Raw genomic sequence first — 15,897 nt, forward strand, 5'->3', positions numbered from 1 at the left:
AAATGAAAATGTATTATAGTTTAAATTCATATTAAATGTAATTAGTTGACCTTTAGTGTTTTTGACCCACTTAAATAGGAATTTGCATGCAATTTCATAATTATTGTCTTTGAAATATGGTTAAAGTTACTGCTGAATGTACTGACAAGCCTTTATGGTAAACAAAAAAAACACTTTAATATAATTTCTATTGTAACTTGTATTTCATGTATTTAAATTAGTGCTGTCAAATCGATTAATTGCGTTTAATCACATCTAGCATAAAAGTTTGTACAAATATGATAATAAAGTATATATATATATCAACACTAATTTAAATATATTTAATTGTATTGTAATGACGAAGTTGCAATTTAGTACATTAACTTTTTTAAACTTTAATTGTAGTTAAAATTATGATCAAGTACTTCACATGTGCTTTAGTATGTTAGTCAACACATCAAAATAAGTGCACTTCTTTAAAGCACGACAAAAGATTATTAAATCATAATGACTTATGTTTTACTTTTGACTTACTTTTAATTTGACATTAATACATTTGAAAGGTGTACTTATTTGTGTTAATAAAGAGAGTACACTACCATGACTATGTTTCTTAAGTAGCTGTGTTGATCACTAATGCTTAGTCTAGAGCTTCAGCAGAAATCACTATTAATGGTGAAGTTGAGTCTAATATCAATGCTTGGTTTGGATATCCACTGTAAAAAAAAAGCTGCTGCCTTAAATTTGTAAGTACAATCAGGTTGGATGTTTAAGTCAATTCAACTTAAATTACATTAAACCGACTTTACAATTTATTTTGATAAGTTATGTTATCATAACTTATTAATCATATAATTTTTTATAGTGTAAGTTCGAAGCAATGCAGAATTGAATTTACTATGCTTTTCACTCACTCACTTTATAGCCAGCCGCAGTGGGAGTGTGTTTTGTACCATAGCTGCGTGATAGGAAGGTGTGTGTGTGTGTGTACAGGATGTTACAGGTTTTAAGTGTTAGCATGAAAACAGGTGCAGTGTATTATGGGGCTTGTGTAGATCAGCGAGCTTGTCGAGACATGCTTGCGGGACGCCTGCCCTGTCGCTGTAGGCAACCGGCAACCCGACTTTACCTCGGCGCTCAGACAGAGAGAGCATTCCTTCCTCTTACTTACACACACACACACACACACACACACACACACACACACACACACACACACACACACACACACACACACACACACACACACACACACACACACACACACACACACACACACACACACTAAAGCCGCTGTGTAGGTAAAAGGAGTCCAGGATGGCACAGAAACAGATGTAAGTGCTGGAATTCTCTGAGTAAACAGTGAACTAAAAGCGCTCTTGAGAGCGGGAGAGATTACACAAAATAAACACCAGAAATTGCATATTCTTGGAGAACACACACACTTTCTTACACAAGTCTCATGATTTATAAGACTGTGACCGACAAACTGATTATTATATAATACATTTTACGCGATTTATTAGGCCACATGGCTCTGACAAAGTAAAGGATTGCTAAACTGTCCCGTTGAGTGATATATGGGGTGTTTAAACAGTCTCTCTGAAGAACCGATTCACAGAAATACATTCAAATACATCTTTCAAGGGGCCCGTATAACTTCACAGAGCTGTGACTGCTTCTCTTTTGGGATTTGTACCTGTCAACATTTTTATTAACAATTCCAAGATGTATTTCTTTCCTCTCAGATCTCAGAGGGAAAACAAATTAGTAATTGATTTCTGATAGTGGTAAATGAGTGTTGTATGTGTCTCCCCCTGCAGGCCAGAGTGTGAACCCATGGGTGGCCGGGCTGGTGGGTCGCAGCGGCCCCCAGAGCAAACAGCCCTTCATGGTGGCCTTCTTCAAAGCTACGGAGGTCCATATCCGAAGCATCCGCTCCGCACAGGGCGGCAACAAGCAGCGCAATCCCAACCGCTCCAAAACCGCCAAGGGCCAGGAGGCACTGCGTGTAGCCAATATTGCAGGTGTGTGTGTGTTTTCAATATTGAATACAGAAGTGTGAAGGCAAGTGAAAAAGGAAAGCAAATGTAAAGATGGCAATAACAGAACCGAAATAAAGGTATTTAAAAGAATACTTCCATGGAAACTTTCTATTGTTCCAAATGAAAGTGGAAATAACATGCTAATTTTTTCTTAGTGATGAAACTAGGGCTGTGTTCGAAATCGCCCATCGTACCCTCGTTCACTATTCCCTACATTATTCCACTAATATAGTCCAATTGAAGGAGAGAATAAAAACGAGTGAGTGAATTCGGACACTGAGTGAGCCGGAAGGGCTTCCGCTTTTGCATATTTTGTGCTTGCTGTTGAATAATCATTTTAAACTCTACAAACTGGCAGCTCCAAAAGATTTATCTGGAACTATGTCATGGAAACTAGCATGTATAAACCTTATTAAACAATTTAATAATCAAGTAAAAAGTTATTTATACCTGTATGATATTACGCTGTCGCCACATTGGACCAGCGGTTTTGGAAAATGGATGGATGGATGATTCGCCATCTTCTGGTCAGACACGGGAATTCATTCGGTACGAATATCACAGTGCATTATGGGTATTCTCTAGCCGTTGAGTGTACATCAGTTGTACTCTCGTTATTGCAGTGCACTGTATAACGTCCACTATGGTTTTGGACACCGCTACAAATGGGTGTCCCCTCAAATAGTGCCCTATTTAAGGGTATAGGGGCGATTTCTGACTCAGCCTAGAGAAGTGCGCTTAATAGTATTCAAATCTTATAAGTATATTTAAAAAAAACTGTACTTGCACATAATACTGTATAATGATAAAGAAATAAAAGATCACTCATGTGTACTTAAAGAGAGCACACTTTCATGATATTTTTCTTAACACAATTATGCACTTTAACAAGTGCACTTCATAATAATGTCAGTTTTACTTTAAAGAACATTTCAAATCTTTTTGTTGTACTTTAAAGAAGTGCACTTATTTTAATGTGTTGACTAATATACAAAAGCACAAATGTACAAATGTACTTATAATTTTAACTGCAGTGTGTTATATCAATACAGTACACTTACACCATATAAATACAATATGAAATTGTAAAATCCTTAAATCCTACTTAAGTGGGTCAAATAAATAACTTATTTTTCAGGTAAACTATCCCTTTAAGGCAAAGGAGAAGCAGAGATAAAAATTTGCGTGAGAGTGTGTGTCAGTGTTCATATGGTTCCTATTACTGTGTAATTCTCTGCAGGTTATTTTGCTCAGTAATAGCATTACAGTGTTAAATGGATATTAAATGAATCTGGGTCGATGTTCTGCATATGTATGAGGGTTAGGGATTCGGGCAAACTTCAGAGACCTATTCCTCATATTTCTCCATGTCTCTCACAGTTTAGCCTTAGCTTCAACAGCTTCAATATTAAAAATAACAGACATGGACTTAAATGTGCAAACCCTTATCATAAGTGATTAACATTTTTTGTAAAAAGGTTTCTATAGCTCTACAGCAATCTGTCTTTCTCTTTCTTTTCAGAGAACAGCAGTGCTGATCAGAAGCAGGCCTGTAAGAAACATGAGCTGTACGTTAGTTTTCGAGACCTTGGATGGCAGGTGTGATATTCCTCTTTTTTTGTTCTTGCCACATCTCCTATTGTTATTTCCTTGCTTTCTTTATCTATCCTCTTTTTGGCTCTACTCAAGAACACATGGGGTCAGAAAGTGATTCAAAAGGGAATTATATACACTACCGTGCAAAAGTTTGGGGTTGGTAAGATTTATAAGGATTTTGAAAGTCTTATAGCATAAGTCTCTTATGCAATTTTTTGATCAATAATACAGTAAACACAGTTAAATTGTGAATTAATAGTTTCTATGTGAATATATTTTAAAATGTAATTTAGTCCTGTGATCAAAGCTGAATTTTCAGCATCATTACTCCAGTCTTCAGTGTCACATGATCCTTCAGAAATTATTCTAATATGATGATTTGATGCTCAAGAAACAGTTGAAAGCAGTTGTACTGCTACATATTTTTGTGGATACATTTTGTTAGGATTCTTTGACAAATAGAAAGGAATCTGAAAATAGGAATCTTTTATAAATGTCTTTACTGTCACTTTTGATCAATTTAATGCATCCTTGGTGAATAAAAGTATTAATTCCTTTAAAAACAAAACAAAAAAACGTACTGACCCTACTTTTAGGCGGTAGTGTATCTTACAGAGCTCTGCACATGACCTGTGGGAAAAATAAATAAATAAATACATTTTCTTTGTTTTAGTTATAAATTAGTTCAATGTGGCCACAGAATATTAAAACGAGGGAAAAAAGTAAATAAGATGATTATTAATTTATTAATTAATACATTTTTGGCCACGATTTAACTAAAACGAGTGAACGAATTAGTAAATCGTGACCATGATCGTGAACACGATTCTCTAAAATGACAGAACAAATTATTCATTCATGGCCACAATATATATATATATATATATATATATATGACCTTGGATAGGTCCCAAGCTGGCACAGAAGGGGGCCGAGGGGGGTTCATCCTCCTGGCCCCTTTGAGAAAGCGAACGACGAGGTTGCTTTTCCCTAGCGTTGTCCAGCCACGGGGGCGTGGTAGGCTGTTATAGCCGCCATGTACACTTTGAGCGTGGAGGGGGAGCGTCCCGTGTCCAACAGCTCTTGAAGGAAAGAGAGTACAACTGGTACTTCACATGAATTGGGCTCGAGGTTCCTAGCTGCGCACCAGCTGGAGAACACTGACCATTTCAGGGTATAGAGGTGCCTCGTAGAGGGCGCTCTAGCCTCAGTAATATTATCTAGGATTCTCTCTGGGAGGTCCCAGGATACCCGTTGAGGGGCCACACATGGAGGGCCCACAGGTCTTGGCGAGGGCGCCAAATCGCCCCGTTCGCCTGCATGAGGAGGTCCTTCCTCATCGGTACAGGCCATAGGGCTGAGTCCATTATTTGTGCCAGTTCTGGGAACCAAACCTGGGTCTTCCATAGGGGGGCTACCAGAAGGACCGAGCATCTGCTCATTCTGATACGCTCAATGACCTGCGGCAACATCGAGACAGGAGGAAATGCATAAAGCGGGCGCCTGGGCCAGAAGAACATTGGGCAATGAGTGTTGTTCTCTGAAGCAAAGAGGTCGACCTCCGCTCTCCCGAACACACTCCAGATCAGACAGACCGTCTGAGGGTTGAGAGACCATTCCTCGGGGGGAGTGTTGTCTCGGGATAACATGTCCGCACCCAGATTTTGGATGCCCGGAACATGGGCAGCCCTCAGAGAGAGCAGGTTGGCTCGTGCCCAAAGGAGGAGGTTTCTGACCTGAGGCCGCCCTGGCGATTTATGTAGGACACCACCGACATCTTGTCCTTTCGACTAAGACGTGGTGTCCTCTCAGGTCTCGCAGAAACGCTTTGAGAGCTAAACAGACCGCTCTCATTTCGAAGCAGTTGATGCGTAACTCCTTCTCCGGGCCCGACCAGAGGCCGGAGACGGGCTTGCTCTCGCACAGTGCCCCCCAACCTAGGTTGGAGGCATCCCTGAATATCACCTTCCTCCTGAGGGCCACACCCATGGTTACGCCGGACTGGTACCAGTTCGGAGCCTTCCAAGGAGCCAGGGCTCTTATGCAGCCGTGGTTCACTTTGATGAGCAGGCGCCCTGAGCGCCATGCATGGCCAATTTGAGCCAATGTTGTAAGGGGCGCATGTGTAGTAAACCAAATTGGAGGACTGACGATGCTGCAGCCATTGAATTGAACAACTTTATTAATCCCGGTAGGGAAACTGGTTTGCCACCAACCATACAGCCATCACAATACACAACTAACAAACAATAAATAATTCTGCATTAGAAGACTAATAAAACCTGATTAAGAGACACAATTAAAAAAAATTCAATATCACAGTTCAAAAGTATAAAAATACAAACACTATAAAAAAAACAAGGATAATATTTAGTAATTAACAATGTTCGTTGAAGTATCTGATCGCTGCGGGAACAAAAGACCTTCTCATGCGCTCACTAGAGCACCGAGGCATAACCAATCGCTTACTGAAAGAGCTTCTGAGTCCCTTAAACAAATTGTGTAGTGGATGGCCTTCAAAAAGCAGGACAATTTTTAATTTTGAACTTATCCTCTTCTCCACAATAACCTCCAATACATCTGTGTTAAGACCAATAACTGACCCAGCTCTCTATATCAGCTTATTTATTCTATTTTTGTCCTCAGCAGATATACTGCCCCCCCAGCAAAGTACAGCATAAAAAAGAACACTAGCTAAAATCCCTTGATAAAAAACATTTAAGAGCTTTCAGAGAGCATGAGGCCCAAAGCTCTCTGAAATTTCCTGAGGGGTGAGTGAGCACCCGACCTGAAAGAAGCTACCAGCCGCTGGATAGAGAGAGCGCGCTCGGGCGTGGGCCGGGCTCTCATCCGCATTGAGTCGATAACTGTACCCAGAAAGGTGACGTTCTGGCAGGGTGACAGTTTGCTTTTGGAGACATTGATCCTGAGCCCTAGGCATTCCAAATGGTCCAGGATCCAGGACCTGTGAGTCAGTAACTCGGTCTTCGACTAAGCTAGAATGAGCCAGTCGTCGAGATAGTTCAGTACGGCTACTCCCCGCTGTCTCGGGAGAGAGCGATGCGTCCATGCACTTCGTAAATGTACGGGGTGCTAGAGACAGGCCGAACGGTAGGACCGTGTATTGATACGCCTGCCCCTCGAAGGTTGAATCTCAAGAATGGCCTGTGGCGAGGTGTAATTTGTATATGAAAATATGCGTCTTTCAGATCCACTGTGAAAAATCAATCCCCCGGGCGAACTTGCGCGAGGATTTGTTTGGTAGTTAGCATTCTGAATGGCCGTCTCATAAGGGCTTTGTTCAGATGTCTGAGATCTAAAATGGGCCTGGTGCCGCCGTCCTTCTTTGGCATAAGGAAATAGCGACTGTAAAACCCTGACTGGCTTAGTGCGGGGGAAACTTTCTCTATGGCCCCTTTTGCTTGCAAGCTTATCAATTCTCATGAGGGCTTTGTCCTTCACGATGAAGTCTCGATGACCGTCTGAAAGCGCGTGGATCTGCGAGCGAATATAGTGTTTAAAACCCAACTTCACACTTTGGGGATGGCCTGCCAGGCCTGGGGCCGTCTGGCTAGGGGTTGAATGACAAATGGTGGAGGGCCGCCTAACATAGGGGGACCTGAAACCCGTATGTTGTGTTTTATGCACATATTTACATCGGGGCTGGCTTGCCAGGCCTCGGCCCGATTGGATAGAGGTAGAGTGACAACTGGGGATGGGCCGCCTGGTGAAGGGGGACCGGTTACCTGGGTGTTATGTGCTTGAAACAGAAGAGCGACAGAGGAGAAGTGGCTTCCGAAGAGAAGGCGCTAGTCCGCTGAGAATGCTCGTTCCAGCTGAAGGGCTTGATTCGGCGGCGAGGCTTCGAAGAGGCAGAGACGTGAAGGTCGCTGAAGGAAATTAAATCTGATTTTATGGTGAAATGGTGGGCTTTTATAGCTATAAGCCACACCCATTCTGGCGGGCTCTGACGCGCTCAGGTCTCATTGGACCTCTCGCTTCGTCACACGATGTGCAGTTGCTTCAGCACAGCCAATCGTGAGCTAGTTGCTCTAATGGTACTTGCTGTGCAGCTGCACTGCGTTCTAAATATAGGCTTCAATATTCTCGAGGAAAGGAGCTTCCCCACTGCGTATAGCTACGCAATACGAAGTGACCGTTCTCGAAAGGGAACTTGTTTTAATGAATCTGTTTGAGATTTTTTTTGCTATAAATTATCAGCATCTGATAGTTTTTGTCAATTATTGGCATCTGAGGATTAATTCTCATTTTTCTCGTGCTTATGTAGGCTACTAGAGCACACACATCCGCACTCTTCAAAAACAGTGCTTTAAATCTCTTGACAAAATAAATGACATTTGTATGTATTCTAAATAAAAGATACAGATTGTACTGAATGTCAGCTTGCTTATTTTGCTCAAGATAAGGATTTATTAAGTCCACATGTCATGCAAACAAGAAACTGCTTCTAACCACAGCTTGAGAGAAATTTCAGACCTCACAACTTTGGATGCTGTTTGCGGATGTTCGTTGGAACTGTGGTTTTGGGAAAACTATGAACTATGCTGAACGACTCATTGAACTACTATGCTGATAACGACGGAACACGCGACCATAGTTGTCTAGCGATGTTTTTGTGAAACGCTCCTCTGGTTAGGGCTGATAGACCACAAGCTTACAATCAGCAACAAACCAGCTAAAATATTCCAAAAACCGGGTTTAACTTGATTTTTTTCCAGCAGGTTTCCTTCTCCATCTCACTCGACATTCCACTTTATCTCTTACTGTTTATGGCTCAAACGGTTTTACGAGTCTGTGTAGCTCAGGCCGTTCACTCCATTAGGCTCAAGAGTACGAGCAACAGCAGTCAAGCAGAGATAGGAGAGCCTCGTTTCTGTTTACACACGATAGTCTTGCCACCTGTGGCGTATCTGTCTCTCCTACTGGATCACAGCACATAAACACTCTCTCAGAACAGCTGGCGAGGACTCGGAGACCCCAACTCTACTATGTGGATTCACATACCCCCCCCCCCCCCCCCCCCCCCCAACATTTTACACATACCTCAACACAATTACACTTTATTGTGATCACAATCGGCGCGATCTGACGTGCATGGTGAAAATGAAGAGCATCTGGTTGGGAAAGGTCTAGCTCAGGCTTTATGACTGAAGGTGGATGTTGTCTTAACAGATCTATTCTCTGTCCATCTCTCAGGATTGGATTATTGCTCCTGAGGGTTACGCTGCTTATTACTGTATGGGAGAATGTGCCTTTCCTCTCAATTCCTACATGAATGCCACAAACCACGCCATCGTACAGACATTGGTAAGCCTCTAAGGTCCAAAATGTACTTTTTGCCACAGCTGCCAATGATAAATACAATGCTGAATCTTTTTTTTTTTTTTTTTATTAATAATTTTATTCAGCAAGGATGCATTAAATTGATTGATGAAAAGTGACAGTAAAGACATTTATGTTATGAAAGATTTGTTTCAAATAAATGCTGTTCTTTTGAACTTCATCTTCATCAAACAATCCCACAAAAATATTATGCAGCATGACTGTTTTCAACATTGATAATAATAATTAAAAAAAAATTTGACCATCAGATCATCATATTAGAATGATTTCTGAAGGATCAATTCAGCTTTGATCACAGGAATAATTTACATTTTAAAATATATTCAAATAGAAAAACAGTTATTTTAAATTGTGATAATATTTCACAATATTACTGTTTTTACTGTATTTTTGACCAATTAAATGCAGCCATGGTGAGCAGAAGAGACTTCCTTCACAAACATAAAATCTTACCGACCCCAAACAATTGAACAGTAGTGTATGTTTGTCTTTATGGCATTTGGATTATTTAGCTATTTTGTTCTTGTAAATGAGTGACAAACAAGAAGATGCACAAGTTAAGGGTACGTTTACACGACAATGATGCACTAAAAACGGAAAGGTTTTTCCTTTGTGTTTTTCGCGCACAGATGAAACGTTGCCAAAACGTGTATACATGCCACTTTTTTAGTTTACACAGAGACGATAACAGTTTTTTTTTTCAAGAACTTGCACTGTGAAACCCGTTTTCAAACGTTTGTGTTTTTAGACCCCCAAAACGCCATTGTTGTGAAGTGAACATGAACGGCCAAAACGCATAAACATCCCTTAAAGTTGCCATTCCTAAAACTACCAATTAACGACTCAATAAAACCAAAAAGTGTCAATTTTTAACCTTGCATCTAGCAATACAATAACTCTGTAAAGTACAAATAGTAAGATGCGTTATCTTCTATCTGTGCAAGTACTTTTGTTTTGACCGTTGTACTTTTTTTTTCTCAGGTTCACTTCATCAATCCCGAAACGGTTCCAAAACCATGTTGCGCCCCCACACAACTCCACGCCATCTCCGTCCTGTATTTTGACGACAGCTCCAATGTCATCCTGAAGAAATACCGCAACATGGTGGTCAGAGCGTGTGGCTGCCACTAGAGTCCTATCACACACACACACACACACACACACACACACACACACACACATACACACAGTATAGACAATACACACACAGTCACACAACTGACTGCTCCTTATTTGTTATAAAAAAGGAGCAACCATAAGAAGATCTCAGGCCAATTCCAGGATTTCTTTTACCATGGACAATGTGCAAAGTTTTCTTATATGTACAACAATTAATGTTTTAAATATGGTATAAAAAAAAGGAAATAGAAAGGAAATTACCAGATACAAACACCAACATTTGTATGCACACATATACATGCTCACATGTACACACTTTTATATGATACTTGTGCTTTCTACTGTGTAAATAGTTTTTCAACAAAAGAAACAAAAGTGTATTTATTTTCCTGGTCTTCCAACATGGAGTCTAAACATCCTTGTCTTCTGGTCTGTTTTTAATGTGTCCTCCACACTTTTTTTTTTTTTCTTTTTTGTTAAGAATTGTTTTTGACCATACATTTATTTTTATTTATTTTTTACAAATGTTGATTAATTCAGACGTGTCATAAAATTCCAACATATGGGATTACCAGCTGCCATATAAAGTTATATACCACTGATACAATAATACATCAGTGTTATGTATACAACAAATACCATTCATTTTCATATTTTTAGGATTTTATTAACTATGCTAGTGTAGTTTCTTCACCCTTGTGAAAAAGAAGTGTGCACTTGAAGTGTACGTCAAGTACACTTATTTGTTGACAAAAAAAAACACATGTAAAGTATTTTATTAAAATTGTAACCATAGTGTGTTGTTAGATATCACATTTAAAGTTAATGTATTTTAAATGTATTAAATTGCAGCTTAATCACAAAAGTTGAGCAACACTTTTTGCCAAATTACAAATATATTTAAATATATGACTCAAGTTAGAAGTGACATTTAAGTATATTTTAGTTTACCATAAATGATTGTCAGTACATTCAGCGGTTGCTTTAACCATATTTCAAAGAAAATAGAAGTAATTATGAAATTACATATAAAATCCTACTTAAGTGGAAACTCTACATTTCTGCAAACTGCATTTCATTTAAATTAAATTAAGTGCCCTGAAATCATTACATTCAGTTCACCTAAGTATATATTTTTTCCGTAATAAATACTTTTTTTTTAAAGAATGCTACTTCTTTTTTTTTTACTTCTTTTTCACAAGGACAACGATAAACAGTTTGTTTGAGCCATTTGTTAGACAGGTCCAAAATTAACTTTTTGCCAAGCCAACAACAAGTGAAATAAGAAAATGTACTGGCCATAATTACTTTGTTATAATAAGAGGATTCATTTTATTATTGGTTGACTCCTCCACTGCCTTTCAAGGCTCACCTGGTTCCTGTCTTTTGTTGAAGGCACAGAAAATCCATTTATAAGGAGCATGTGAGGTGAGGATATCATTCCAGACTCTGATAGTGTTTTACTACAGGCTTGGCCCAATAAATAAGTTTGAATAAACACAGGCCGTCCTCTGAGTACAGCGAGCACCTCATACCCCAGCAGTGACCCTGAGACCCACGAGGACACGCACACACAACATCTCTCAGTTTACTCTCCTTTCTCTGACAAAAAAAAATCCCAAAGGAATGCTAATGGCATTTCTATCCATATATAATTTGCACTGACCCTTATAGGATAAACAAGAATCCTTTAAAAATATCTTAGAATTAAATAAGATCCAGTTTTATCTTTTTTTACAGCCATTTTCTTCTCACTCTCTAGTCCAGTTGGTCAACAGGTGGTGCACAAATGCTAAAGAAAAGTGAAACACTAACAACCATTTCTAACAGGGCCGGGTTTACTTCATATTGTGACAGGCAAAATAATGTTTTCATCAACTTACAGGTTATAAAGTTTATTGTAGCTGTAACTATGTTGGCGCTCAGGGTTATTTGGCCAAAATCTCATGTTATAAAATGACAGGATTGGCTATGACTCAACAGCAAATGCTAGATTAAGGCACACCTCTCCGCTCCTCAAATACATAAAACATTAGCCTTATATACAGTAGCCTATATTCACGTATATACAAAGACAAAAACAGTCCAAATTTGCGTGCAGCACTACATTCACAAATGAGGCGGGCGGAGTTATGAGGTTTGACTGACAGTGTGAGGATCCAATGGAGTCACAAGGTTTAGTCACAAGCTTGTTTTAATACTTTTCATTGGTTACGTTTTTGCAAAACCCACAGACAGATGTGAAGGCTGACCAATAGTAATGATTTATGATTTATTTTTTTATATTCATTAATAAAGTAATTTTTTTTACAGAGTTTTAGCATTAGCGTGAAATAATAATAATACATATTTGTAAAATAATTGTAATTATTTTTTGTAATACATTACATCCGAAATCGCATACTTCCCTACTATATAGAGCTGGTAAGTCCCGGCCATCCGTAAAACCCCAAGTGGACCTCTAAGTTGAAAAATCATCAATGCAAGTGAATGTGAGAAAATAATTACTTTCTGGTCCCGTTTGAATTGTGCCGTGAATGTGAACATACTGTATGTTGTCTGTGAATTTTTTATATAATTTTTCATGTTACGAGTTTGACAGTATATTGTATGATTCTTTGGCTAGGAGTTGTGGAAAAGACATAATGAGAAAGACTACATGTCGCCTATGTGACGTCACCCCATAACACATTTTCCCTCCACTTGTCAAATCACGGTGCTAATGCTGCGATAATCTATGGAGACAGATCGAGATGCCTGTGTGTTTTGTACCCAAATGTCACCATTCAAACCAAATGGGCTGTTCTTTCTTCAGATTCCCGTCTGATGTAAAAACTAGGTTGTAGTCCACAAAGTGCTCTCACACAAAGTCTAACCGTATCAAACTTCTACCCGCTAAATTGTAGCATTCTTCACACGAAAAATTATATAAAAAAATTCACAGACAACATATGTTCACATTCATGGCAAAATTCAAACGGGACCAGATTTACGAATTCTCACATTCACTTGCATTGACGATTTTTCAACCTAGAGGTCCAGTGGGGTTAGCGGAAGGGGCGATAAATAATCTATACATTGGCTGCATCCGAAATCGCATACTTCCCTACTATATAGTAGGTGAAAAACAGTATGTGACAAAAGAAGTATGTCCGAATTCATAGTACTCATAAAAGTATTGACAAAAAGTACCCGGATGCCCTACTACTTCCGGAGAGATCCTGAAGTGTGTATACGATGGACACTTTACTATCCCATGAGGCCACGGGAGAGGATTTGTGAATGGCAGTGAAGTGACGCAACTGACGCTGGTAGGTCACATGATCATGACAACATGGCGAACGTCTAGATTACATTCACACACATGCATTCTATATAGAACATACTTTTTTAGCGGTCTTTAAGTAATTATTTGTTCGAAATGAGTACCTACTCAAGAGAGTATGTGCTTTCGGACGCAGCCATTGTAATTGGTCCCTCTGGTTACAACGGGGGGCACGTATACAACGAGTATAGGCACGTGCCTAAATGCCTTATGCATAAATCCGGCCTAATAGTAATGCTTAATCTGTAAACACGTTTTGAACACAACTGAATTAAATATGGGGGGAAGTGAGAGCTAAAGTGTGGCATTTGCATGCAGGATGTTTTGTGTGCTAATCACAAATGTCTGTTTGTGAAGCATTAGCATAATCTTGCTCCAGCAGTGCTTTAGTGTTGCTTTAGCTGTCGTGCTTACAACAGATTGTGCACACGTGTGCTGTGAGTGAAAGATAACTATTCATAAGCATGTGAGCGGGTAAAAGTTTGTAATGTTAACTGAAAAAAGTAAATCTACAGTAAACCATGCTAATAAATAAACATATGTGGTGAAAATCTGTTATACATTTAGAATAAAATATTTTTAATATTATTTTGTAAAAATAAAAATATCACTTTTGCGTGTGTGTGTGTGTGTGTGTGAGAGAGAGAGAGAGAGAGAGAGAGAGAGTATGGAAACCTGTTTTTGCCAGGTTTTATAAGGTTATATAAAATAAAAAAATTGTCACATATAAAGTCATAATGTGAGATATAAAGTCCATTGTGAGAAACAGCCGTAAAAATGAAAAATAAAATTGTAATTGTGGTATATAAAATCACAATTATGAGAATTAGTTGCAAAAAAGTCATAATTGTGAGATATATTCACACTGGTCACTATTATGAGAAATAATGCTTAAAAATAAATAATTACAAAGTTGCAATTGTGAGAAATAGTCGCAACTATGAGATATAAAATCACATTTTGATAAAGTCACAATAATAAAAAATAAATGTGAAATTGTATAAAGTTGCAATTGTAAAAAATGCCACACTATACACAAATCACAAATTCTCTCCCGTGGGAGATAGTAAAGTGAGATAGTAAAGTGTCCATCGTATACACACTTGAGGATCTCTCTGGAAGTACTAGGGCATCCGGGTACTTTTTGCCAACACTTTTATGAGAACTGTGAATTCGGACATACTTCTTTTGTCACATATATATATAGGCTATACATATACTGTACATAAATAAGTAACATTGTAAGAAAGTCACACAAATAAAAAATACATTTGATATTGTGAGATGTAAATGTCACAATTACGAGAAATAGTCACAATTGTGAGATATAAAGTCGCAATTGTAAAAATACCACAATTATGATAATTGCAATTACAAGAAATAAAGTCACAATTGTGAGTTGAAAAAGTTGAAAATGTAATAAAGTCGCAATTGTGAGAAAAAATACTGCAATTGTGATAATCGCAATTGCGACAAATAAAGCCACAGTTGTAAAATATAAAGTCACGTTGCAACATGTAAATTTGACAATTTTCAGAAATAAAGTCACAATTGTGAGATATAAAGTCGTAATCAGAGATGTAAATGTCACAATTGATCCTTCACAGGGAGATTGATTGACAGGCGACCTGACCAATCATAATCCGCCATTTTTGTCCGACAAAGCAGTCAGGAGAGTTAGCAGATAAACTTTGGAGGATTTGAACTTGAAAAACGAAGTGTACTGACGTCTTTCCGCAATTAAAATAACTTAACTATTCCTCATTCATGTTTATTTGATGCTATAAATTAACTAGAAGGAAGAGATGATCGGTTCACGAGCAGCTTTAACTGAGGCTCTACAACAGCGATCTGTCAGACACATTAAAGAGCCACAAAACGATATTTATTGTTTAAATTTCTTAAAAAAATGACCAAATTTGAAAGTTGAGACTGTTTCATATGAAAAGTAACCTGCTCTGTCCTGTCTGTCTGCGCGTTGTCAGTGTCCTCTTTGCTCCGTGATGTATTTTTCACTGTGTGAGAACATGGTGGGGCGTGAGAGCGGCGTGGCTTGTCGGACATAACAGTAGGCTAACTAAAGGGGGCGGGTCTTTGCGAACAGTCAATTACGAAAAATATAGTTGCTGTTGTGAAAAAGACTTAGTTGTGCGATTTAAAGTTACAGTTAGCCAACTTTTTTATTACTTTTACTCTGTGGCGGAAACAGGCTTCCATAGCCTACTAGTCATATAACCCAGAGAGAGTGAAAACGCCTAATAAACAGAGAGCGATGGAAAGACTGAGGCTGTGACAGGAGAATCTCCTCTGAGTCTCCAAACCCACACCTTTATCAGGACAGCCTCTCCGTCCCGTCCCACTCACCTTCTCTCTCCCTCTCTCCGACATCCTGTTTATAGCGGAGGCTGTTTCAGATTAGCGCTAGCTCTGTGCCACCCGCAGACATCCAAATGCAGACCATGTGTG

At 38.9% G+C, this 15,897-nt stretch overlaps 1 protein-coding gene across 1 annotated transcript in view; it reads left to right on the forward strand.

Moving 5' to 3' along the window:
• bmp7b (bone morphogenetic protein 7b) overlaps nucleotides 1-10,524 on the forward strand; it is a 68,277-nt gene extending 57,753 nt beyond the window's left edge. Inside the window, exons 4-7 of the mRNA XM_082145191.1 lie at nucleotides 1,806-2,009; nucleotides 3,550-3,626; nucleotides 8,841-8,951; nucleotides 9,969-10,524. Coding sequence (XP_082001317.1) covers nucleotides 1,806-2,009; nucleotides 3,550-3,626; nucleotides 8,841-8,951; nucleotides 9,969-10,118 — 542 coding nt within the window. The 3' untranslated portion in view covers nucleotides 10,119-10,524. The remainder of the gene's footprint in view (nucleotides 1-1,805; nucleotides 2,010-3,549; nucleotides 3,627-8,840; nucleotides 8,952-9,968) is intronic.
• Nucleotides 10,525-15,897: the final 5,373 nt, after the last annotated feature.

Source organism: Leuciscus leuciscus, assembly GCF_965113295.1.
Source record: "Leuciscus leuciscus genome assembly, chromosome: 18".
Classification (NCBI taxonomy): Eukaryota; Metazoa; Chordata; class Actinopteri; order Cypriniformes; family Leuciscidae; genus Leuciscus; species Leuciscus leuciscus.